The sequence below is a fragment of the Mytilus edulis genome, chromosome 1, assembly GCF_963676685.1.
Source record: "Mytilus edulis chromosome 1, xbMytEdul2.2, whole genome shotgun sequence".
Lineage (NCBI taxonomy): Eukaryota > Metazoa > Mollusca > Bivalvia > Mytilida > Mytilidae > Mytilus > Mytilus edulis.
In genome coordinates this window covers 112,247,822-112,273,668 of record NC_092344.1, presented here as the reverse complement: position 1 = coordinate 112,273,668, position 25,847 = coordinate 112,247,822, and the positions used below count along the sequence as shown (strand labels likewise).

Sequence of the window (25,847 nt, the reverse complement as noted above, 5' to 3'; positions counted from 1 at the left end):
TATCTGATATATGGACTTAACCAACAAAACTTGACCTTGTTCACCGATTCATGAAATGAGGTCGAGGTCAAAGGAAATAGTTATTAGACAGCAGGAAAATGGAAATACAAAAAAATAGTTCTACATATTCTGTGTAGGATAGCAACTATACTGTAAACTTATTTGACTGCGACTAGGAATACACTCTAAAGTAATTGACGAAGTTAATGTTGGACAGTTGGAGACATTTGTATATGTTACTCCAGATCAAATAATAAGCACAGGAGGCAATATACATGTTGGTCAACTAACAGAAAGCACCATAAATGATAATTTTGATAGGAACTTTAAACAGACCACAGGGGCTGAATATACAACCAACTATGCAATAAGCAATTTATAAATGTTTCTATGACAGATGTCAAAACATTAAGTCGAGGACTTTTGAAATTTACCAATCAGAAACAATTTGAAGATAGCTCCTTGCGGCAATGTTTTTGACAAATTTTAATGAAATAGTGCAAGTTCATCAAGGTCTTGTGGTTTAGGAGATGGTTAAAATTTACAGTATAAGAGTTCAATAAGGAAACACATTGTTGTGTATAGTTCACCTAGACCTACGGTTTGAATTATCTAAATTTGAAAATATAAAATGATATTAAAAGACAAGAAAAATAAACTCTATGAAACATCACAAAAATAACTAAAGTTAGAGCAAAATTCGATAAACTCATGTCCTGTGGTATATAATTCATCTCTGGCCATCTAAAAACTTTTAAAATTGTCAACTATCTAATTTTAATGACCTGACAAATTTTTGTTTATGACTAACAAATGTATTGAATGGCATTACATAAACATTTATCTGTTCTCCTCTTCAAGTCCTTCTCTTTTTAAAAACAGCTTAATCATTTCCTCAACTAGAACATCAAATGCCAACAAAGAAGTATAAGACTTTGTTGAAAGTCCATTTTTGAGAAAAGAGATTACTTTGAGAACTTAAAATTTGTATATTGAACCAGCTTGAAACACAATACCTTTCTTTCAATATATCATTTAGTTTTTTAAGTTCAAGGATGCTGCATAAAATTAATCTATAATATAATCCAATATTTAAGTATTTTCAATTTGTCAAAAAAGAAATAACACTGTTATTGAATATAAAAATATATTATAGATATAAATAGACTACATTCTTATCACAGGTGCTTGGACAGGTTGTGGTGGTCTGTAGGCTCTGGTAATACTTAGACACTGCCGTAAAACCTGAAAAAGAAGACACTTATAATAAGAAAAATTTGTAAGGGTTCCATGGAACCCAGTGTCTCGCCTACTTTTGCTGTTAATCGCAGACTCAACAAAAATGAGGAAAAACATCAATAAAAATTTCCCTCTCGATACTGTCTTTTGATTGAAAGAAGCTTCCAAGTTTGGTAAAAAAATCCAGGATAGTTTATGAATCTAATAAATGTTTTATAAACTTTAACTGCAGACTGTATGTAATGTTAACTGGAAGAAAAACTAAGTCCATTTATAAGTCAAATACGGAAAAAGTGAATTTTTTTTTTTTACAAAATTTACTTCTGAATAATATCTTATGATCAGAAACAAGCTTTTGTCTAAGTTTGGTAGAAATCCAGGATAGTTTAAGAACATTATAAAAATTTTAAAAACTTAAACCACAGAGTGAATGTTTTGTTTCTGGCAAAAAAACTAAGTCCATTTATAAATAAAATACGTAAAAGTGAAAATTTATTTTCAAAAAATTTTCTTCTTGATACTATCTTATGATCATAAACAAGCTTCTGTCCAAGTTTGGTACAAATCAAGGATAGTTTATGAAAGTTATTAAAATTTTAAAAACTTTAAACACAGAGTGAATGTAATGTTTCCTCGCAGAAAAACTAAGTCCATTTATAAGTAAAATAAGGAAAAAATGGAATTTTATTTTTACAAAATTTACTTCTGGATACTTACTTATGATCATAAACAAGCTTCTGTCCAAGTTTGGTAGAAATTCAGTTGAGTTTAAGAAAGTTATTAAAATTTCAAAAACTTTAACCACAGAGTGAATATTTGTGGACGACGCTGACGACGACGGAATGTAGGATCGCTTAGTCTCGCTTTTTCGACTAAAGTCGAAGGCTCGACAAAAGGTGCTAGATACATATAATGGCAGTTAGTTATAATTATCATTTAGAAAAACTTTTTTTTTTAAATTGAAATTGTATTTCCTTTTCTTAAGCTAAATTTCACATTAAGCATTTATGAAACTTAGCAATTAAAATCTGTATTAATATGTAGGAAATTTGCATACAAAAGATTAAACAGGGCTCTATAAAGAAACAACTTAGACCTGTCGTGTATCTTGTGGCAGTACTATTCCATCATTCCACATCCTAGATGCTCCATAAAATGCTGTAGATTCTTTATTGCACTTCTCTAATATTTTGGCTTGGTCTTCAGAACTTAATGGATCTTTACTCTACAAAAAATGAACTGAGGCATAATGAACAGTTTAAAATACACCAATTATTTCCTTGCTTAAAGTAGGAAGAAATTTTATTGAATGTATGGAAAGTGTTAAACTATTAAGCAATATATACAAATTCAAATTGAAAAAACAAACCAAACTTTCCCTTCAACTTTTCTGGCTTCAATGTATATTGTAATAACAAAACTTGGTGTTCATTTACTTTGGTGATTTTTGAATAAATAGACCAGGTAGTGAGATTAATTATTAAGGTTTCAGTAAATGCTGCATGCAAATCATTGTATTAAAATTTAAAATGTGAATTCATGTTTACTGTTACCTATTCCACTGCCATTGGCACAATGATAAAACATCCTTCTTGACCTAAATAATGTTGAGACATCTAGTCTTTGGTGTTACTTCTAAACATAGAGTGCTTGGTAAAGAAGAAAATATTAATTTTACAGTTTGATGTTGAACCCATGGCCTCAAGCACAGCAGATAAGCATGTTATCAATAGAAAGTTTAGGTGTTAGTACTGTTGTGACAGCAGCTTTGTGTAAATTCTTGATATAGATGCAATAGTAAGTAAAATTGAACTTTTCTCAAAAATTCAGATTTCTAAGAAAAAAAAACCTACTGCACAAATTTCCTGAGCAACAACCTGAGGTTCTGTTAGACCTATCACAGCATTTGGCCAACAAAATAGAAAATGAGGACTCACAGCTTTACCTCCCTGAAATATAAATAACATACTTTCAAAACTTGTAATGAAATAACTACTTGTTATAGCTTGTGTGGCACCAATTCCCTTTTTCTTTTAATCGTCATCATGTTCTTTCTTGCATCTACTGCAAAACCATTGTTATTTCCTATGTCCCATGCAGAAATAGATATTTTATCTATTCAAGGGCAATAATCCCAGTGTATGAATTAAGGTTCTTTTTCATTTTTTTCATAAATATTCTACAAGAAATGTAGTCTTGGAAGTGCTTAAAATGCAACTTTTCTGTATAATTTATATTTCAATTATTTCCTTTTTGAAACTGTTGATTAGAAAAAAATTTCACAGTTGTCAGAGAAGGTGCTGATATAAAAACTTTTGATACAAATTTCATAAAATCTGTCAAGAACTGTAGTCAAAACTAGCCATTGTTGGTGCTTTCCTTTACAGGCCGTTCTAAGTATTTGACTCTCTTACTCTTTTGGATTGGTCTCATTGAGACCACCAGGGACCAAAAGCTACTGAGTTGGAGAACTGACTGTAGATGAAGTATACATTTTCATAGATTATTCCTTCAATCCTACCATAATATAACTAACTGGTCCCACAGCATTTCCAACAATAAATGTAATCTTTGGTACTGGACTGGTACTAACAACTGACATCAGCTTTGCCTGTGCTCTTAATTTGTCACCATTCTTTAAACCTATGATACACAAGTCTAAGAATATATTTAAGAGTTGGTGGAAGGTCTGCTGCTTTTGATTTTTTTAATTTCTACCTAGTTTTTTAATGTAACAGTAAAATTTTCTTATTTTCACTATAGAAAGTATTCAGTCTTTAAAATCATTACAAACTCAAGTTATTAAGATAAGTGAACAATATATTAATATTCATTATATCTTTGCACTTTAAGAACCCTTGCAACAACTCTTTGAGGGCCTGTAGGTGGCCTGTTGCGAGGCAAAATTTCTGTCCCTATCCAATGTACCCTCATTATCCTGTGGCAGTCCAAATTTCCCTGACCATCATCCCAAATGGCCTCTATTATGACAAGACCTACCTATTGTATTTATTGTGAACTTGTTCTCATTCTGAATATGCATGAAATATTTGCCACTGGACGTTAAGCAACCAACAATCAATCAATTTATTATATCTTTCTAAATTTTGTCAAAAATTTGTAATATGTTGCCAACAAAGCATAATACTCTTCAATAATTATCTCTATGAAAAGTTTTTGTGTATTAAAGAATTGTGGTTTACAGCAGATTTCTGATGTCGTCTATGATGAATAAAGCTACCAGATATCTGTTATCATCATAGAAGACCTTGGTTGACTTTTAAATATCTAATTAGTTTCATTGCATAGGTAATTTCCTATCCTAACTACAGTCTTTTGCATAATATCTTCACCACAATCTACCAGTAAATAACAGGCATTAGTAAAAATAAACTTGGGAAAGAGAAATATGGCTAATAGGTTTACCATTAGTAACAGTACTATCTTCTCCATTAGTATTCTGTAGAAATATCAGTGGAATAGATCTTTCACCACACATCTGTACAAAGTGTGCTCCTTTATCTGCTGCAGGCTCTGTCAGTTCTCCATTGCTGGCTACAATCCCAACAAGTTGTCTGCTCAAACAAATTATACTAGTCAGTTTAATATATATTTAAATACCTGATACATTTCATTTTAGAAGTCAGCAGGAAATTATGTTAGCTTTTAATCATGTTTCTGGGAGGTTGTTTTTTTTTACGAAAAGCATGTATGTTTTCTTAAATGACCTTTCCTGCTGACATCAAATGCACTTTTCAATAAAATGCACTTTTAATAAAACTTAAGTCTTGATCAAAACCATAATAAGACAATAAATTCAAGAACAATGACATCTTGATACATACATGTATAATGAAACAATAAATTATCACAAGTTATTTATTTATTCTAATTTCTAGAAGTCAATCAGAAGTTAGTTTGTTGTATAAACATCTTAAAATGCAGGACCTTTGGCATGAATTGTAATTAGAGTAGAAGCATTTTTGATGGACACATTAGGGAATCCAATTTCTACTGAAGGAGTTGGATCAAAGTCCTCTGTTTAATACCAATTATGATGTGTCTGAACCCAACTACATTTTAAAAAATTCCTAACAGTAAACTATGAAAGTGAAACATTGTTGTGTTATTCATCGTTTCAATTTAATGCCACACAAATATTAGAAAACTTTTAATGCTAGAAAACACATAGTAATGTAAAGCCTTACCCATGAACATGTGCAAATCCAGTTACCAAAGTATCACCAAACTTTGTTTTAAATTCATGGAATCTACTGCCATCTATTATTCTTGAAATGACCTACAAAATTTTTTTTGGTACTTTTATATCCTTTATTTTTACAAGATTATCTATAAGTCATATAAGACATGATATATTTAGCTATAGTTACTAGATAACTCTTTAGTCAGAATACTTTTAAATTTGAGTACTTAAACTTAGACTTTCAAATTTTGTATTCAATGACAGAAGACATACCAGTATTTTATTCCATTTCAAGTATCAACTAAAAAAAAACAATATTTTCATTGGTTTGTAATTACCCTATTTTAAAAATAAATTAATAAATTTAGACAATCTTACTTTTGAAGTACATGAATATAGAAAAAAATGTTTTATTTTCCATCAAATAGGCTCACAAAGAGTATCAGATATCAAATTTTATCAAAATGTAAAAGTAGTCGTATCATATTTTGGGGGGTCATCCATTCCTTCTAAATAATTCTACAAAGATACCAAATATCTGATGATATGAACATCAAATTCTTAATAAATCTGTATAAAATTGGAATGACTATTACATTTCTTTATATGAATCTATTACTCTACCTTATAGATATCCATGTGATTGTCTGCGTTTACAAGTCCTGGTAATTCTCCAGGGTCATACATAGGTTCTTGTGATGTAGTTGTTGTATTGTCATTCATTGTAATATTCAACGTAGCTATAATATCTCGGCCTAATTCTAAAGCTTCAGCCTCATCTTCAGCAAAATAATCTGTACAACCACTAACACTGTGAAATACAGAACATAATTCAATTTCTACTGTAGGAATTATAATTCAAGCCTTTAAAAATCTTTACTGAAAATTACGTGTCTCCATGAAAACTGCATTCTGAAGAATAATGAAAATAATTGGGAAATGTGTCCATGGGACACAGATGATGCTTCTGCTCACATATCATATAAAGTTACAAAGGAACATATCTAAAGAACAGCCAAAGTGACCCTCCCCAAATTAGTACTTGATCTGAGTTTTTTGTTAATAACTATTGTGTATAAGTTTATCAACATTTTGTTGAGGTAAACTTAAACAACAGAACGGGAACTAAAAAATCAGCAATTTTTCCATTTGTAAAGGGGCATAACTCTAGATTAGTAAAAGTGATGCTACTAGAATTTAAACTTGATCTGTATATTGTGTATAAGTTTCATAACATTTGGTTAAGGCAAACTAAAGTTAGAGAACAGAAAGACAAAATTTAGCAATTTCCCATTTTTAAAGGGGCATGACTCTAGAATGGTTATAGTGATGCCACTAAAATTCAAACTTGAACTGTGTTTTTATGTTACATGTAATAAGCATTGTGTATAAGTTTTATAATACTGTGAAAGTACTTATATTCGTGGGGATCCCATTTTCATGGTTTTCTGGATGACTTTATCCACGAATTTAAGTGTCCAACGAAATAAAATAAGTGTTAATAAATGAAGACATGAAATGATCTCTATGAAGGCTTGACTGATAAAATACAGAGAATAAATTGAAATCAGCAAATCTACCAAATGGACTATAAACTACAACTGGAGGCATTAAATCTTTAAAAACCAAAATTGTACAACTTTTCATCTTTTAATTCTCATACAAAATATTTTTGATCGGTGAAAGTTAGAATTCAGGTATATGCTATTATAAAGTGTTGATTTTATATAATCATGTTTCTTGTACAGAAACTAATAACTTCATGGGTGGCTTGTTTTTGATAAGAAATAAAAAAAAATATAATTCAAGTTTATAGCATTTTTAACTGTTTTCTTCAATATTGACATGTTCATGACCTAATTAACACCTTTGATGGTCTTTAATCTGTTGATCTCTTGATCTCGGGTTAATTAGTGTCATCACTACGATAAACACAGGTGCAATCATGTGAATAAAATTGAGAATGGAAATGGGGAATGTGTCAAAGAGACAACAACCCGACCAAATAAAAAACAACAGCAGAGGGTCACCAACAGGTCTTCAATGTAGCGAGAAATTCCCGCATCCGGAGGCGTCCTTCAGCTGGCCCTTAAACAAATATATACTAGTCCAGTGATAAAGAACGCCATACTAATTTTCCAAATTGTACACAAGAAACTAAAATTAAAATAATACAAGACTAACAAAGGCCAGAGGCTCCTGACTTGGGACAGGCGCAAAAATGCGGCGGGGTTAAACATGTTTGTGAGATCTCAACCCTCCCCCTATACCTCTAACCAATGTAGAAAAGTAAACGCATAACAATACGCACGTTTACTTTGCTATTTTCATCAATCGAGACAATTTTTAATCCTTTTTTTAATGGCTTCAATTCTTCACTTTAATTTTTTATCAGAAAACTAAAATCCACAAATTTAAGAACCCACGAACATGTAACTTTTGCTCAAACCACGAAAATTGATATCCACAAATTGAAGTACTTTCACAGTATTTGGTTGAGGTAAACTAAAGTTAGAAAATTGAAACCAACTTTGGTAGGTATTGATGGACAGAAGGATGTATGTACGGACAAGGGTAAATCTAAATTCGCCCTCCTCTACAGTGGGGGCATGAAAAGAAAGTTGAAAATGTTTAATGCTTTCTGTTATTCAAAATTACATTCTTAATTATTTCCCTTTAACCTAATTTCACCATCCAATGAATATCATCATAAATATTATACACCTATTGACTGGGTGTGAGGGTAATAGCAAATTTGTTGTCCCTGAGGTACCAACTATTGCTCGAGGCAAAGCCGAGAGAAATAGTTGGTATGCGAAGGGACAACAAACTTGCTATTACCCGCAAACCCAGTCATTAGGTGTTTTATTATACTGAACAACACAGCCATTAAGTATTTTATATATATACCAAATAACTAATTTTCTAAAAGTGTATATATATCATCTGAAAGAAAACAAAAATGTCACATAACTTTATATGCACATGCTGAACTATACTTTATTTTATAATTCGTTTTGTATTAATAAATATTTCATTAATTTCAATCAAGACTAGAAATACTTGTGTTAAACTTTCTGTGCTTATAAAAAATTCTAGCTAAAATACACCAAACGCAAATTCACTTTTAATATACGGAGAGCGAACCCATATTAAGAATAAGGTACTATATTTTAGATCTTCAAAAAAATCTCCGTGAAGATTTTTTTTTTCTTTTTTATAATTGCTTCTTAAAAGTGAAATTACAATCAACACAAACAGATTCCACCGTTTAAAATATTAGCGGGAGTTTGACGTTGCAAAGCATACGTAACCAAGCAGAGTAGTCAATGACATCATTATCGTCCAATGAAAAAGAAGCATGAAAAAGTACGGGAAAGATGATTATGAAACTATTCACCGGGGCAATAGTCTTTAAAACTATTGACTGGCAAATGGTTCTGTGAAATGAAATAGCACAACTATTTCATTACTTTTTATATAGAAAAACACACTGAAGTATAATAAAAAAGAATATTTGCCACTGGTTGTTATCCTCTCAATTACTATAAGTGATTTTCAACTTTTTAAATTAGTGTCTTCATATTCTAAACTTGATAAATAGCGTCAATGAACTGCTTTATTTATTATTATGAAATATTGAAAACATACCTACAATGAAGAGTTGCTCCCCCTAGATCCTCAGCAGAGACTATTTCACCTGTTGCTGCCTGCACTAATGGTGGTCCACCAAGGAAAATATAACCTTTCTTGTGTATCATCACAGCTTCATCTGCCATGGTTGGGACATATGCTCCTCCTGCTGTACAATTTCCACATACAATAGCTATCTATAAATAACACCAATATATTATCATATATCAAAACTGAATGAAATTATGAAAAGTTGTCTTGCTTCTTTCGTTGCAAAAGTTAATAGCACCAACAATCATACTTAATGTTTTTAATGGTAATTTCCTATGACTGGTTGTTGGTCAAGACAAGGAACACATGAATTTATTTTTTTCCAAATGTATTATATAATAGGACCGAGTTTTAATGTCCCCTACCTTGCACATGTTTTATCTATCCAAAGGCAATAACTTATAAACTTTTGTGTTCTTTTTAACTTCTTCTAAATATCTTATAAAGAGAAATGAAGGTTTTAGAGCAAATAAAACCCAATTTCCAATATAACTAATATTTAAAGGGGCAAAACTCTTTCAATAAAATATTTGATCAGTACTGATTTGTGAAATTTTCTGAGACATTGCAGATAGACTTACTACACAAGTTCAAAAATAATTTGGGAAGAATTGTACACATGTTTAATTTTTCAAAGGGTCACAACTCTTAACTGATGATAGATGGACAGATAGATAGATAGATAGTTTATTAACGTCTCACAATTTATATACACAATAAAATATTTACATATATCATAAAAAACATAAATATATATTAATGCCATTCTTAAAAGAATTATGATACTGACTAGCAATAAGCAAAAAAACAATTAGAGTTTTGTCTGCCATCAATCACACCAGCATGAACGGATCAAAAGTTGTATATATAACTACTTTGTTTTTTTTACATCTTTTTGATGATGTGAATACAATACAATTACCTGTGGAATTCCCTGAGAAGACATCACAGCTTCATTATAAAATGTCCTTCCACCATCATTGAATATCTGAGACTAATATAAAATGAACACAATTAAAACAGTAACTCTTCCTTCATTATATGACTTTTAAATCCTGATATTCTCAAAAACCTTTAAATATATGTACAATGAATATATATATAGCAAGGTCATTTATCATTTAACTTGCTATCATTCTGAACTCCAATAGATGCACACAAAAAAATCAACAAATACTGATGTATCAACTTCATGTTATATCACCTGCATAGGGGTTTGTTTTCTGTAAATCCTTTCTGACATTAATTATAAACTAAAATCATACTGTGAGATTGTTATGATAAATATTTAATAAAAGCACCAGCAAATGATATGTTGATGGTCACATAAGCTGCTATTCCACCAGAATCATTCTCATTTAATTACAAAAATGATTTTTAGTACTATATTTCTGTGTAATCTGGTAATTGACTTAAAACATTCATTTACAATTATTAATCCACTTGTACAGTTGTATTTATATACATGTGTAAACACACAATCATAGAAAATGAAATGCACTGATTAATTTTGGGACCTGCAATGGACTATCATATAGGTGATTTCTGGATATTTTTATAAGTTATACTGTTTAGTTTGCTGATAATTGATATGCTATTTGAACCTCTCAAAATCAAATGGGTATACTCAGAATAGGGATAGCCATTCCAGCCAACACATAACGACCAATCTTCTCTCAGACAGAGAAAAATAATAGCCTAGTTCTGGCTCCGTTCATAAATCATATTTAGGATACAATTTTTTTTTTCAATTTAGTTTTAAAAGTACATGATCTTAATTTAACTTGCAGTGAGGTGACAGTTTTTGTGAGTAGTGATTTTGAGATAAGGCTCAGCAATAAAAGTGATGTTCCTTTGATTTTTGTGCATACTGATTTTGTGTCATGGATGGACACCCTATATCATTTCTTTTCTTTTATATACTGACCTGTAAAGGAAGAAATGCTCCTCCTGATTCTATCACATAAACAGTAGGAAGATGGTTCTGTTCTGCAATTTCTTGTGCCCTTAGTTGTTTCTGTAGGGTTATTGGATATACTGTTCCCCCTTTAACTGTAGCATCATTGGCTACCACTAAACACCATTTGCCATGAACTTTACCAATTCCTTAAAATATAATCAACATTTATATACCTTGAACTTTATCTTATACTAAAAAGATCATAATGATTTCCTCATTATCAAATTACAGCTGAATGATCATTGTCCTCCTACGTGCTATAAGAGAGGAGAAAGATACATTTGTACCAAAAGGCATTCAAACTCATGATCATAAGTTGAATATAACTGACAACACAATGGCAAGAAAAGAACAGCTTTAAGGACCGAAGACAAATAACAGTATACAAAAACTAAAAACTTGGTGCTACAATGTATACAAGATGTAAGTTTGTACAAATTATAATTTGTACAGGATTTTTGTACAAGTTATAAGTTTTTTTACACATACCTTCTTGCACTAGGTGATACAGGTTTGTCTTCTAAAATGTGTCAGTTTAATGTTTGAAATTCAAATTTATATACTTAGACCTATCATTTAGTACCATTCCCCTTGTCTTCAAACGTGAAACGAGGATACCGGAATGGTTTAAATGCTAATTTTATTTTTCTCCTTATACCATATTTATATCCATAAAAAGTCTTTTCGTGGTCTTATAATGTTTTTTGTATCAATGCTCAGTATTAGACTGTATCGTGTAGTTGTGAAAATTTCACAGAAATATGCGAAACAAAAGACTGTGTTCTTGCATCATCCATTTGTGTTACCCAGTTCATAAAACACTTATAACTTGTACAAAAAATCTGTACAAATTATAATTTGTACAACATTACAACTTGTACACAACATATACGTACCCTGGGTATATTTTATTTTAGGAAAAGTACCCATGTTGCAATGTAAACAGTTATATGGGGACGAAGTCCCCTATTACAGTAGAAAATTAAAGTAGAAAAATACAGTAGAAAAATACCTGTGCAAATGACAAGCAATCATTTATCAGTCAGGTATCCTTTAGGTCTTTAAAACAGCAAAAAGGAGAGCCCTTTGGCTTTGTATTATGATACAAAAGGGGTTAGGCAATCGATTACAATTTTGCTAACAAAATGGCAGCAGCAGCAACCGAGACAAAAACAAATTTTGACTAATTGGTAAACCTTTTGTTCATAAAGCAGTAATCTATTAAACTATGATGGATAATAATTTAATGATGGTGGGAATCATTTGACAATAGTGGTGTGTTGTCATAAAACAGGTCATAGAGAACCCTGGTGTTAGCCACAAATTTTTTTTAAACACCTGTAATAATGCCTGCTCTAGGTATATCTCCATATTCCATTTGTAATCCTGCAAACATTGATAATTCCAAAAAGTCAGCATCATCATCTAGGAGATGTTTTAGTCTTTCTGTAACCAACATTTTCTTTTGTTTAATGGTATGGCGCTCTATGGCCTTTTCACCACCGCCTGCTGAGGCAACTTTGGTAAATTGTTTGTGCAACATTGACAACTTTTCAAAATTTGCATTGTTTATGTTGATTGCACTGGTTTTAGAAATAGTTCCATCTAAAACTCTAAATACATTTCTCTTTTTATTATTTGATCCTGCTGTGCTTGATAAAAGTCTGGTGTTTGATATTGTTTGTATTTTACAATACGTGTGTAATGCATTATTAGGAAATGTTTGTTGAATTTGTTTCGATATGACTCTGCGAACACTCATTTTCATAATTTAACGTCAACATTGGACTTTGCCGCAAAGGAAAAATACATGTTCAATGTTTATTCATATTTAAAGAAAGCAAGGAAAACCCGTTTCTTTAAACGTCCAACTGATTGAGATAAGGAAAAATATATTCGGATCATTCCAGCGTTTATTAACAGCATTTAACACAACAGTGAAGATTAAGCACTTTAAAAACCAAGACTAGTGTGTTTTCTTTCTTTTGTACACATTACAAACTCCTGTTTTGTGTCCTTTGCTTTACTGTCAATCCATTTCTTAATTTGTTTATTGAACGGTAAGCCAATCTTAATACATTGGTTCATTTGGACGACCCATTTATTTTCATCAAATCAATACAAAATTCGTTTGTTTATGTTATTGGCATATTACTAAGTTTTATTACTTTTAGCAGAGACATACATACTAAATTTAATACTTTTAGTTATTAACATAATTTGTAATATCATATGAGACATTTACTACCTGATGAGCCCAGAAGGACACACACCTTATCTATTAATATGAGGCAGGCATAACCTGTGAATAGGGACGAAGTCTGTATGTATAATTTTTTTAATTCAATCACGTTGATAAAAGAAACCGAAATACCGTACGTAACGTTCCCGATTTTGATTCTGTTGTTAGGGAATTAGCTGTGACGTTCATTAAGTTATGACGTCATATTCGATGTAAACAAAAGAAACGCTTTCATCAGGTAACGTTTTTTCATATCAAACAATTATTAAAATTGAATTTGTATTGAGATCCAATTGCAATCTTATATTTTACTAGACTGATAAATATAAATATTTTCAAAGTCTCATGCAAACAAGACAGATATCTGCGCAAAAGCGGAGAAAACCGGAACAGGAAGTAGATCTGAAAAAAAAAGTTAACGATTTTGAGTTCATTAGTAGAATGAAAAATCTGGGAAATTTTCCCGATTTTTTTTTTTTTTTTTTTTTTTTTATTGATTTTTCTACCGTAATTGGGGACTTCGTCCTCATATCACTATTTCAGTATTTGTCCGCCATAATTTTATTGGACACCGCAATAGTTCCCGTAAAATGTTGACGACATAATACAAAATATCTGTCGCCACAATGCAAAAGTGATTGTTGTATGACGTCAAAAGTTCATCGGACAGATTTTCAAAACAGCAATAAGGTCAGGTGTATTAGCGCATCTTCATGTAAATCTTTTCTAGTGCAAGCAAGAAAAAGAGTAATTTTTATGAGATAAAATAAAAAATATACATATATTTGCAAGTATATAGGTATGCTATCAATTAGAAAGAAAGGGGCTGGCCGCTGGCATGAAATATCCACATGCTTTTGGTTTATTTGGCGTGAACCAATTTAGCTTCCACGCCCATCCTTATCACACTTTTTTCGGTTATCTGAATACAAATTTTGTGAGTAATTCACTAATTGTATGCTCCGTTTTGAGTAATCAGTTTTGCAAGTTTTGGAACCATGTATACTTGGAAACTACCATCAAAATGAATAATATGACATTAAATCTGATTAAAATTGTATATGATTACAAATGTAATTACAGCTTATTATATGTTGATTAAAATACACTATATACTTTTGGGATAATTATTAGTTTGTCTGAATTAAAGTATTTATATACACATTTGTACAATTTAACTTTCAAAATATATTTTTTTTGGTCTTATACAGAGTTCTTTGTATAATGATATACATCTACATGTAATAGAGAAATTATTCTATCAAGAATATTATTATGCTGTTGTTATACAAAGCAAAAGCAGCATGGCAAATTCAGAGCGAAGGATGATAATCTTACAAGTTTTATGACTTCTATTTCAGCTAAAAAAGATGGAGGCTGGTGGTGGATCAGATGTCCGAGATATATTAGAACTGGATCAAGGGGCTAAATTTATGACAAAAGATGCTCTTCTTAATGATAATAAGGTAGGTTTACAATTAAATGTTTAAATTCATCAGCTAGCAAACTAATGAACAAATTTGATTAGGTATTAAATCCATGACAAAAGGATCAACATTGAAATGCATATAACTATTATAAAACAATTTGAGACATAACAAACAACAAGATAAATACTATTCTGTTATGAAAGATAAAAGATGTTTGTGTGGTTATACATGTTTTGATATAGAAATTTTCAAATTATGAAATTGAGAATGGAAACGGGGAAAGTGTCAAAGTGACAACCTGACCAAAAAGCAGAAAAAAGCATAGGCCACCAATGGGTCTTCAACACAGCAAGAAAATCCAGCACTTCAAGGTGGACTCTGACTGGTCCCTTAACAAAAATGTGTACTACATTTAGTTCAGTGAAAAGAGTCATCACATTTAACTTCTAAACATATAAATGAACTAAAATCAAAAAACATTTAAGACTAACAAAGGCTCTGTACTTGGGACAGGCGGAAAAAATGTTTTTGACGATTTAAGAGACAATTATGAATAACAATAATTTTTATTGTTTAAGCATTCAAAGTTTGTATATATTTTTAGGTATACAGTATTATTTGCCTTAAAAGTCAAATGTTTTTATTTAGATGTTGGTTTTCAACAAGATATATGACATGTTTGATTATTCTGATTATATATTTGTCTTGTTTTATTTTTAACAGAAAAAACCAATTAGAAAGTCAGATATATCATTTAAGAGACCTGAGGGTATGCATAGAGAACTCTGGGGATTGTTATGGACAGACAACAAGTAAGTTATAAACAGAATCAAGTGTTATATTAGATAGGAAGGAGTTTTAGTTTCAATACCTGAATCACTAATCACACAATGCTTCTGCATGTCAAACTGTTATATTTTAAGTTTTAAAAATAGTAGAATGCATTGTGTAGACATTTACCAGCTATAGTTTACATGTAAATTTCTTCCTGAAACAGCCGTTGAAGTTAAACATCATTCAGAAAAGATTTTCGGTGTATCTTCATAGTAAGCGTTGGATCACACAGTTTTCTACAGGCACATGCAGTTAAATAATTGATGTCTTAATGAGATAAAGAACAATTATACATGATTTACAAAATAAATGACAATTTGAAAACTTCTTTCTTTAAAAAAAATGTTGTCTAGAAAGTCTTATGATCTACAATCAATCCAATTATCAAGCTGGAACACTTTTCTCAAAAGGGACCTTGGTGGCTGAGTGGTCTAAGTAGTAACTACTGTAATTGATAGCCAGTCGACACTCAGGTTGTGAGATCGAACCCTGCAGGTGCGGATGCACTAACCTCCAATCTTAATTGACTAGGATCTTCAGTTTTCCTATCGAAGGTTGTGGTCTTCTCTGGGCACTCAGACTTCCTCCACCAATAAAAACTGGTCGCCACAAAATAGCCTAAATGTGGTGCTTAAAAGTAGCATTAAAACATCAAAAATCAAATCAAATAACTTTTGCTGAACAATTAGCCACATTTTATCTTTGTACTTTATTTTGGAAAAAAGAGATAAATTATGTTAGTCCCTATGTAATGATGTAGAGATATTTACAGAGATGCCCCTCCACTGATACCAACAGACACTAACCAGGGATATAAACAAATGAAAGCTAAAATTGGCATCAGTAAAGTTAGACCATGGAAATGGATGCCATTTAGTAATCCAGCTAGAAAAGTAAGTTAACAGTCAAACTTTGACAAAAGTTCCAAGTTTGATTAAACTAAAATTAAGTTTGAAAACATATACTTTTAAAAAAAAATTATTTTACAAATACTTGCATGTTAAAATTTAATGGTCATTTGTTGCTGGAATGCATTGATATTTTTTGTCTAATAGATAGATTTTCTACGTTTTCAACTGTTTTCATTTAGAGCTTATTTTATCACTTATTTTATTAATTAATAAACTGTTAGTTGATGAGACTTTGTACAATGTATCTATACTATTGAACGAGAAGACCTCATTTTGTGTGTCGCTTCTCTTCTTCCCACATTAAATTAATCATCATGCCTCTGTGTCCTATTGGTACTATGCATAGTCGCATTTGTCATTCAGTCTTATGACTATTCAGTTTGGGTTATTTTGGAAGAAAAATGAAAATAAAGGTGTCCGAATATGGTTTCCGTTATCAAACCGACTTTCATGTCATACATAACTTCCGGATTTAACATTGAGAACCAATCGTAGGGTAGATAACAAAAATGAAAAATAAATAAGCCAATCAGAGGGTTGTCCATATCGTGGTTTTTATATCGTAAGAACCACTACTATTATACCTTGGTTTTAACTTACACATAATTTTTCAAAAGTACTCGGACGGGGAAAGGACAATTATTTTCGCGTTTATTTGCATTTGTACTATGATTAATATACTACTATATATAATATATAGAGACTCTCTATATAATATAGCAGTGAGTTTCCATCATCAAACTGACTTTTAAGTCAGACATGCCTACCGGTGTTAACATTGAGAACCAATCGTATGATAGATAAATAAATAAGCCAATCAGAGCGTTGTCCATATTGTTGTTTTTATATCGTAAGAACCACTACCATTATACCTCGGTTTTAACTTACACATTATTTTCATAAGTACTCTGATTTATCTGCATGTATACTATGATAAATATACTACTATAATATGTAGAGACTCTATATAATATAGCAGTGTTCGCCATGGAGAAGAAACTTTGAATTGATAGTTAACAGAAAATTAAAAACACTTTAATAATTATAATATAGATATGTATGTTCAAAGTATACAGACATGCAAAAAAATGGAATATAACGGAAAACAAAATAATAACGGACTTTGAAAAAAAGAGAGGACTTAAAAATATTGTCCTGTCTCCATGTACCTATATGACTTTTGATATCATTTCTTAAATTCTCGAGACATAAAATCTTTTACAAAAATTCATCTGAAAATAGTTAACATACTTTCAACCAAGCTTAAAATGCCCGCGGTGATTTCGCTTTTATGTCAAACAGAAATTACGGTTTTAAACTTGCACATAAATTTCATAACGGAGTACACAATAATTATTGCGTTGATAGAGACTCTCCAAATAAAATAGCAGCGATCGTCTAGGAGAAGAAATTGATAGTTAATAGCAAATACACTTTACTTATAGTATACGTATGTTCATAGTATACAGAAAGGCGAAAATAATTGAAGGTAACAAAAAAAAAACGGACTTTGGAAACAAGGGAGAGGGCTTAAACTATTTTCAAGTACCTATGAATTTTGATATCTTTTGCTGAAATTCTCCAGACACAAAATCTCAACAGCTCTAAATGCCTGCGACTTCGCGGTTGTGTTCTAGTGTTATTTATACTAGTATCTAATTTTTGAGAAATGGATTTTTAACTACATTGTAGTATAAAGATTATTAGACAAGAAAAACAAATAAAGGTTAAAAGAAAAACCTTTTCCGTTGTTAATTGTGATTTAGATTTATTTAGTTATAATGTGTTTATGATAACAGGATGGTGCAGTATTTCATCACTGGAGAAGAGTAGCAGATGAAGGAAAAGATTACCCCTTTGCAAGGTTTAATAAGGTATTAAAATGTTCATTAATGGCTTTACACATTTTCTTCTGTATTAGTTTTTCTGCACACCAACAATTACATTGTTATTGCATTATCAAACCATATGACTTAAATTTGACATTTTTTTGTAAAATATTGATTTTTTGTAATAAGCTTGTAACTTCTATATATAGTTTCAAATGACATAATTTGAATTTGAGTTATTTCCCTTTAATGCCATTTTAGGGATAAATGATTGATTTTGTTATTTGACTAACCAAATTGAAACACCAATATGTAGGAAGGCTTTAAGAAGTCATAATTATTTCGACTCACAAGAGATTAATAATGATTTTGTTCTTGTATGTAAGCTAAGGTTGCAATTCCCACCATCAATGTAGCTAGAGTGACAGGGGAGAACCACTTACTCTTTGGCAGGAAATCAAAATCCTTTTGAATTAAAGCGCTACAAGTTTATTTCCTACACTCTACATATGATATAAGTGACTGTAAAGAGAAAGATTTGATTTCATATAACAAGAGGTTCATCATACTGTAATGAGTGTTTGATTGGTCAGTGCTGTTCTATCATATAAATACTGAACATTTCAAGATTATTTGTATAATTTCCTCCTGATTTACTTTCATTTTAACAAATACATTTCTTAATTTCCAATGTTTTAAAGTATTTGATGATGATAAGTATAGAAATGAGAAGATGTGGTATGATTGCAAATGAGGAAAATTTCCAACATGAGACCAAATGAAATAGAAATTAACAACTAGTCTACAGTCAGCTATAAAAGGCCCAAAATGACAATTTTAAACTATTCAAACGAGAAAACTAACAGCCTTATTTATGTACAAAAAAAGGGGACGAAAACAAGAAGGTAACACATAAACAAACGACAACCACTGATAGAAACTTGTTTTATTTGATTCACTTGTGTTTTAATGTTTCTTTTTATTAATAGGCTGTAGATACACCAACATACTCAGACCTTGAATATCAACAACATCTTCATGACGACAATTGGACGAGACAGGAAACAGATCATTTGTTTGACCTTTGTAAAAAATTTGACCTTCGGTTTGTCATCATGCATGACAGATGGGATAGAGAGAAATATTCCAACAGAAGTGTAGAAGATATGAAAGAAAGATACTATGGAATATGTGGTATTCTGACAAAGGTGGGAATCCATTGAAATTGTTTCTTAAATTCATGATTCTTTATATCTGAAGTTATTGCATTGTAAATTAAGGAATATCTCTCCCTTATGCAAAACTCTAATTCTTTGTCAACAAGTGAAATATAAACCTTATATTTGTAAATACCGCATTTGTGCACATAATTTGAATATAGAGACAGGAAGATATTATATTATTGACAGGAAAGATAGATTATGTATTTATTGTAATACAAGTTCCATTGAAGACGAATTTCATTTTTTATTGGAATGTAATAAATATGCTGACATTAGGGAAAAATGTATCAAACAACATTATTGGAGACACCCATCTACTTATAAATTGATACAATTGTTATCTGTACAGAATATTAAAGAACTGAACAATCTTGGTAAATACTTATAATTAGCAGAGAAAATAGGCTGCTAACTTTTAATAATTTTATGAATTTCATACTCTGCGTTATACTTGAAATTGTATTGTATACGAGTAATTTAATGTATTTCAATGTAGTTAACATTTAATTATTATATGCCTGTTTATTTAATATGGTGCATGTATAATTAATTTGTCAAAAATTGAATGTATATCCTATAAGCTGTACTTGCTTTTGGAATAAAGTATTATTATTGTCAGAATTTGGCTATACTTAAGGTACATTTGGTTTGATCAGCTCTTCAACATTTGTATATATCTTAATTTTTCAAATATTTTGGCCCCGGGCGTCACTGAAGAGACATTTATTGTCAAAATATTCAAAATGTGCATTTGGTGCAGTATAAAAATCAGCACTATTTATGTAAATTGTAGAAGGCTTTTTTTTTATTACTTTATGATGATTGTATGACTTTTTGAATTAGTAAATAGAACATGGAATTTTTAGAACAGGAGTCAAATATTTCCATTATTATATTAGAACATGATAGAATAAACAAATATGATTTATTTCAGGTACGAGCACCACAAGGAACAGAACCAAAGATATGGGCCTTTGATGCAGAACATGAAAGAAAAAGAAAACTACAAATGACAAAATTGTTTGAAAGGACTCAAGAAAAGGTTTGCCTATTACATAATTGTTCATTTGATTAAAACATTACTGTTAGGATTCCTATAAAAGTGTTATGGTACAACATCTTACAGACTTCAGGCTGTTGTCTACTCTAAGGTCGGGGTTGTTGTTGCTTTGACACATTTCCTTTCTCAATTTTATTTAGTCATACTATGATTTATTATTTATGCTGGAAGACATGGTTTGAAGTAAAGTTTTGTACCAGGCAATCATTTCTTTCTTAATTTGAAGTTTATTGAGATCTAATAATGTGAAATAGTTATTTTAAGTGGTTAATGGTTTAATTTGCATAATGCACTCTCCTCCCTCATATACTATACCTATATTTAAAAAGTGGTATTGAAGCACATCATACATGGTTCTTTTATTGCAGATTGAAGAAGAAGACCTTTTAATAGCTGAATTGAAAAAGATTGAATTAAGGAAGAAAGAGAGAGAGAAGAAAACACAGGATCTACAGAAACTTATCACAGCTGCTGATAGTAATATAGACAGTAAAAAGGCAGACAAAAGACAAACAAAGAAAAAGATACATCTCCAACAGAAATTCAAAGAAGTGGTTGGTTTACATATAAATTAAAGAATATAAAGTGAGCAAGGAAAACTACTTTAACTTTTAACAACTGATGTCTACATTGTATCCATGTGTTGTCAGTAAAAAGAAAACGTGTGAAGACAGATTATTTTTTGGGGGGACAAAAACACTTGAGTATTTATCTGTCGGTGGTTTGAATGCCTTACAGCAGTTTATTCTGTGAAAGACAGTTTAAATATGAAATTCCAAGAAAAGTCTGAAGCACTTAAAGTTTAATCTCCTTTAAAAACACTATTCAATCCCATATATCCAAAATTAAGAACTGTTGTATCTACCTAAAACCAACTTGACCTTTATATTTTTTTTCTACAGGTAAATCCGGACCAGTCAGGTATAAAGTTTGCAGATTTTAAAGCTTCAGGAGTATCACTTAGGAGTCAAAGAGTAAGTTTATAACAGACTGTATCTTTATATTCTAAATACTAAATTAATGAAATACACAAGGGTTTACTGCTATTTCTGATTGCTGTAGTTCTGTCTCAGACCGATGATACTATAGAATGAAGTATTGATAAACAAGACTCTCATTGACTGCTGTAGTTCTGTCTCAGACCTTTGATACTATAGAATGAAGTATTGATAAACAAGACTCTCATTGACAGTTATAGTAATCAAATAAATGTTCAAGACCAATTGGCAATGGATAAAATTGTTGACAATAATTGATATTTTTATATTATAATTTATTTAAATGATAAACCTTTTTATTCCTCTGCGACAAAAAGTTGAGGACATATTAATTTACCCCTGTCCATCTGTCTTTTCGTACAGATTAGGATACATTGTTTTCCAGCTATCTCCTCCTACAGTTTTGGAGGTACAACTGTAATATTTTGTAGGATGTTTAAACACTTAATAATGGAGGTGTGTATGGCCACTGAATTTTGATTTTTTTTCTCAAATATTCTAAAAATGACAGGTTTTTGGACATAGTCATTTATTTGGTCAGGCATGGGCACCATTTGTGTCTTACAGTCTGCGTAACAATTTCAAGTTGTATGCCAACAGCACTGTTTGTCAAATCCAAAATATGCTAAATTATACTTGTGCATATAGCAGTGCAGAAAGAGGAGGGGGAGGGCATTGTCCATATCTAGTTTTAAATTAAAAGCATTGTACATTTGTAAATGATATAACATTAAGACACTTGTTAATGATATTAAATTAAGAACAAGTTCCTTCATAAACAATAGCAAATCTTTGATTTATTTGTAGATGAAGTTGCCAGCATCTATTGGTCAGAAGAAAATGAAAGCTATAGAACAGGTGCTAGAGGAGTTAGGAATAGGTAATGTTATTGCTGCTTTCAATACTGATTATTCAGCAATCTACATTTTAATCTCACCAAACTTGTTGGCTAAAAATGCTGAATTATTTAGTTTGTATGTTTGTTTTTATGCCCCACCTACGATAGTAGAGGGGCATTATATTTTCTAGTCTGTGTGTCCGTTTGTCTGTCCGTTCGTCTGTCCCGCTTCAGGTTTAAGTTTTTGGTCAAGGTAGTTTTTGATGATGTTGAAGTCCAATCAACTTGAAACTTAGTATACATGTTAACTATGATATGACATTTCTAATTTTAATGCCAAATTAAAGTTTTGATTCTAATTTTGCGGTCCACTGAACATAGAAAATGATAGTGCAAAGTTCAGGGTAAAGTTTTTGGTCCAGGTAGTTTTTGATGAAGTTGAAGTCACATCAACTTGAAATTTAGTACAAATGTCCCCTTTGATATGATCTTTCTAATTTTTATTCAAAATAAAAGTTTTGACCCCAATTTCTTGGTCCACTGAACATGGAAAATGATAAGGCTAGTGGGGCATCCGTGTACTATGGACACATTCTTGTTTATATTAAAATGTTCAGAAATTTTATACTGGTGTAAAAATACCAGATAAAGTTAGATGTGAGAAATCCTGTATTGTTGAAAATAAAATAGCAAAATATCAATTTGATTAAACTTATTTGGAAAAGTAAAATAAATCTATGAAATAAAAGGGATGAGGAAATCATAAAAAAAAAATTTCACCGGGTTTTTTGCTTATGTATTTAATCAAGTAAAATTTCATAATATCAATATCACGACTGTTCAATCACAACAAACTCTTCTCGCATACCATTAGAGCCATGTCTCTTTTCTGTGTTCCATTTGATGTTGACCTTGACCAACAGCCTAGACTACTTGTATTTCACATTTACAGTTTATGTGTGTTGGACTTTTAATGAGACGAATGAGACATTCTAAATCTGGTTTTATAATTTACATAAAATATGCATTTCCTTACAAAGTATGGTAAATATCATCCTAAGATCATTTCTTTTATTGTAGAATTTAATCCTATGCCAACAGAAGAAGTTGTATCAATATTTAATGAGTTACGGCAGGATATAGTTTTACTGTATGAACTGAAATCAGCCTTAGCAAACTGTGATTATGAAACAGAAACATTAAGGCATAGATTAGAAACTGTAGCCCCTGGAAAGGTGTGTACAATAATTATGTCTGTTTACTATTTATTTAAGGAATGACTGTAATATTTTTTGTCTATGAAGAAATAACATAAAAAATGTGGTTCACATTGAATGACCTGGTTATTTTAAAGATTGCACCACATTTTTTATGTAATTTCAAATAGGCAGAAAATTTATTACAGTCATTCCTAATAATTTAATTCTATATTCCATTTTAAACTGGAGTAAACCATGAAAAAACGTTGATGACGTCACAGTTACATGACCAAATTATGTCTATTAGCTGATAAACAAAACAACGTCAGCTAATCAAGAGATGTGTTACATCCAAAATGAAATTATATGAAAATACACACACAAAAAAACACCTGTATACAATTAAAGAGAAATACAACTCTAACATTTTTCAATAGAACCATTTATACTTTAAGAACCATGCACTTTTGTAATATCATTGACATGTTTATTTTCTGTACATTAACAGTCTACAAATGTTGACTTATTGGAAACACTTAAGATTTATCTTCTCCAAGGCATGGGTTGCCTTGATGTTGAGCAGTCATATTTAGTACTATCTTTCAGAATATAAATTTTTTGTTATGCTCTTTGTTTTTGTATTCAACCTTTTTGAGTCTTTCGCCACTGACAAATCTAATGCAGGAAAAAACACCTATACCGTTCTGAATTATAAGCCATGTATCTTTGATATTTATTAATCACATGCAAAACTTGCAAAATATGAGGTTTCATTATATATTTGTATTTGATTTTCAGTCCTCTACAATAGAAGGTTTATCATCTTTATCGTCTTTACCAGAAACACCAGTAACTCCAACTGAAACCACACCAATGTTAGTCACACCTAATATGACACCAGAATCTCCAAACAGTCAGCAAAAGTTAGCAGAGGCTATTGATGTTATTGGTAGTGCTCCCGGTACACCTAATGTAAGTTTCACTAAGCACCTTAATTGTCATGCTTATGTTTCAAAAACAAACATGGGATGAATATTTAATTGACAGCGATATGATAACAACAAAAAAGCAAATTCAGTAATCTCTTAATCATCTTAGATGATAAGTAGGTGTAACACATCAAAAGCAAGCTCTTAATTATCACAGGTCTAGTTTGACTGTGAATATTTTCAACAATGGGATATAATAAGTATAACAATATCATATTGGGAACTCAACAAAAAAGTGAAAATGATAACTAGTGACTAGGGTTCCGAATTTTGGACAGTTGGTTAAAACGGCAAAGTTCAACTAGTTTAAAGTAAACCCTTCCCAAATCCCTTTGTTAGTAGAAAATAGGACATAAATCCAGCAAAACACACCCCAAATTGATAAACTGAAAGGAAAATGTCAGTTTTCTATCAAATAAGCTGTACAATTTCATCAAGTCTATTACAAGTCTACTGAATAGATTTTGAATAAGACAAATAATAATTTACATAAAAGATTGAAGGATTCATTATCTTCCAATTACATTCTTACACTATAGTATATTTTTAAAGCTTTTATTCAAGAAAATGTTTTTATATTTTCATCAATTGGTCTCATTAAAGCATTTTATCGGTGAAACATTCCTGACCTGAACTGTAAATTCAAGTAGTTATTGGCCACACTGAGACCGAATGCTATCAAGACAAGTGCTCTAGAAAAAAGAATTTAAATCTCCTAACAGTCTGTAGTATGTTATACGCTATTATGAATTGACAGTGACATTTTATCCCCTAATGTCACTATAAATTGTTTCTGATTTATTTTTACAGAGAAAAAGAAAAGCAGCTTTGGAACAAAGAGACATTTTAAAGAAAATAACCAAAAAATTGTAGCAGTAACATGAATCTATGCTACTTTTATATAAAAATATTAAAACATCCATTATGCAGCAGGATGTTATAGGATTATGTTAGTGGTTAGATATGAGGATCAAACAAAGTGACATGTGGTCAGAAAGTGATGGAATTTGAAAGGAGAATATTATTCAGGGTTCTGTGATTGAATATGTAATCCATTCATCATGATAGCTTTGTTATACTTGTAATAAAACAGGGCAATGTAAATTTTCATTCATTTATTCTTTAAGGCATGCTCCTCCAACCGCCAAGTTCAATCTTATGCAATAGACCAAGTGCATTCTGCCTTTAATGACTGGAGTATAACCCA

General features: G+C 30.8%; 2 protein-coding genes across 2 annotated transcripts; one reads left to right on the top strand and one right to left on the bottom strand.

Annotated features, from left to right (window-relative positions):
- Nucleotides 1–1,130: 1,130 nt before the first annotated feature.
- LOC139500013 (uncharacterized) lies at nucleotides 1,131–12,914 on the bottom strand. The gene is made up of 11 exons (XM_071288710.1): nucleotides 12,426–12,914; nucleotides 11,055–11,233; nucleotides 10,050–10,121; nucleotides 9,095–9,273; nucleotides 6,068–6,254; nucleotides 5,448–5,539; nucleotides 4,666–4,814; nucleotides 3,761–3,882; nucleotides 3,093–3,188; nucleotides 2,336–2,464; nucleotides 1,131–1,245 (listed from the first exon to the last, which is right to left on the bottom strand). The coding sequence occupies exons 1-11, from the start codon at nucleotides 12,853–12,855 to the stop codon at nucleotides 1,168–1,170; spliced, it is 1,713 nt and encodes a 570-aa protein (XP_071144811.1). The 5' UTR covers nucleotides 12,856–12,914; the 3' UTR covers nucleotides 1,131–1,167.
- A 99-nt stretch (nucleotides 12,915–13,013) lies between these two features.
- On the top strand, nucleotides 13,014–25,750 carry LOC139500024 (DNA methyltransferase 1-associated protein 1-like). The gene is made up of 13 exons (XM_071288718.1): nucleotides 13,014–13,147; nucleotides 14,691–14,795; nucleotides 15,483–15,571; nucleotides 16,366–16,486; nucleotides 18,304–18,378; nucleotides 19,323–19,541; nucleotides 20,491–20,598; nucleotides 20,985–21,170; nucleotides 21,519–21,590; nucleotides 22,422–22,494; nucleotides 23,533–23,687; nucleotides 24,450–24,623; nucleotides 25,451–25,750. Exons 2-13 carry the CDS (start codon nucleotides 14,700–14,702, stop codon nucleotides 25,511–25,513), a joined length of 1,431 nt encoding a protein of 476 aa, XP_071144819.1. The 5' UTR covers nucleotides 13,014–13,147; nucleotides 14,691–14,699; the 3' UTR covers nucleotides 25,514–25,750.
- Nucleotides 25,751–25,847: the final 97 nt, after the last annotated feature.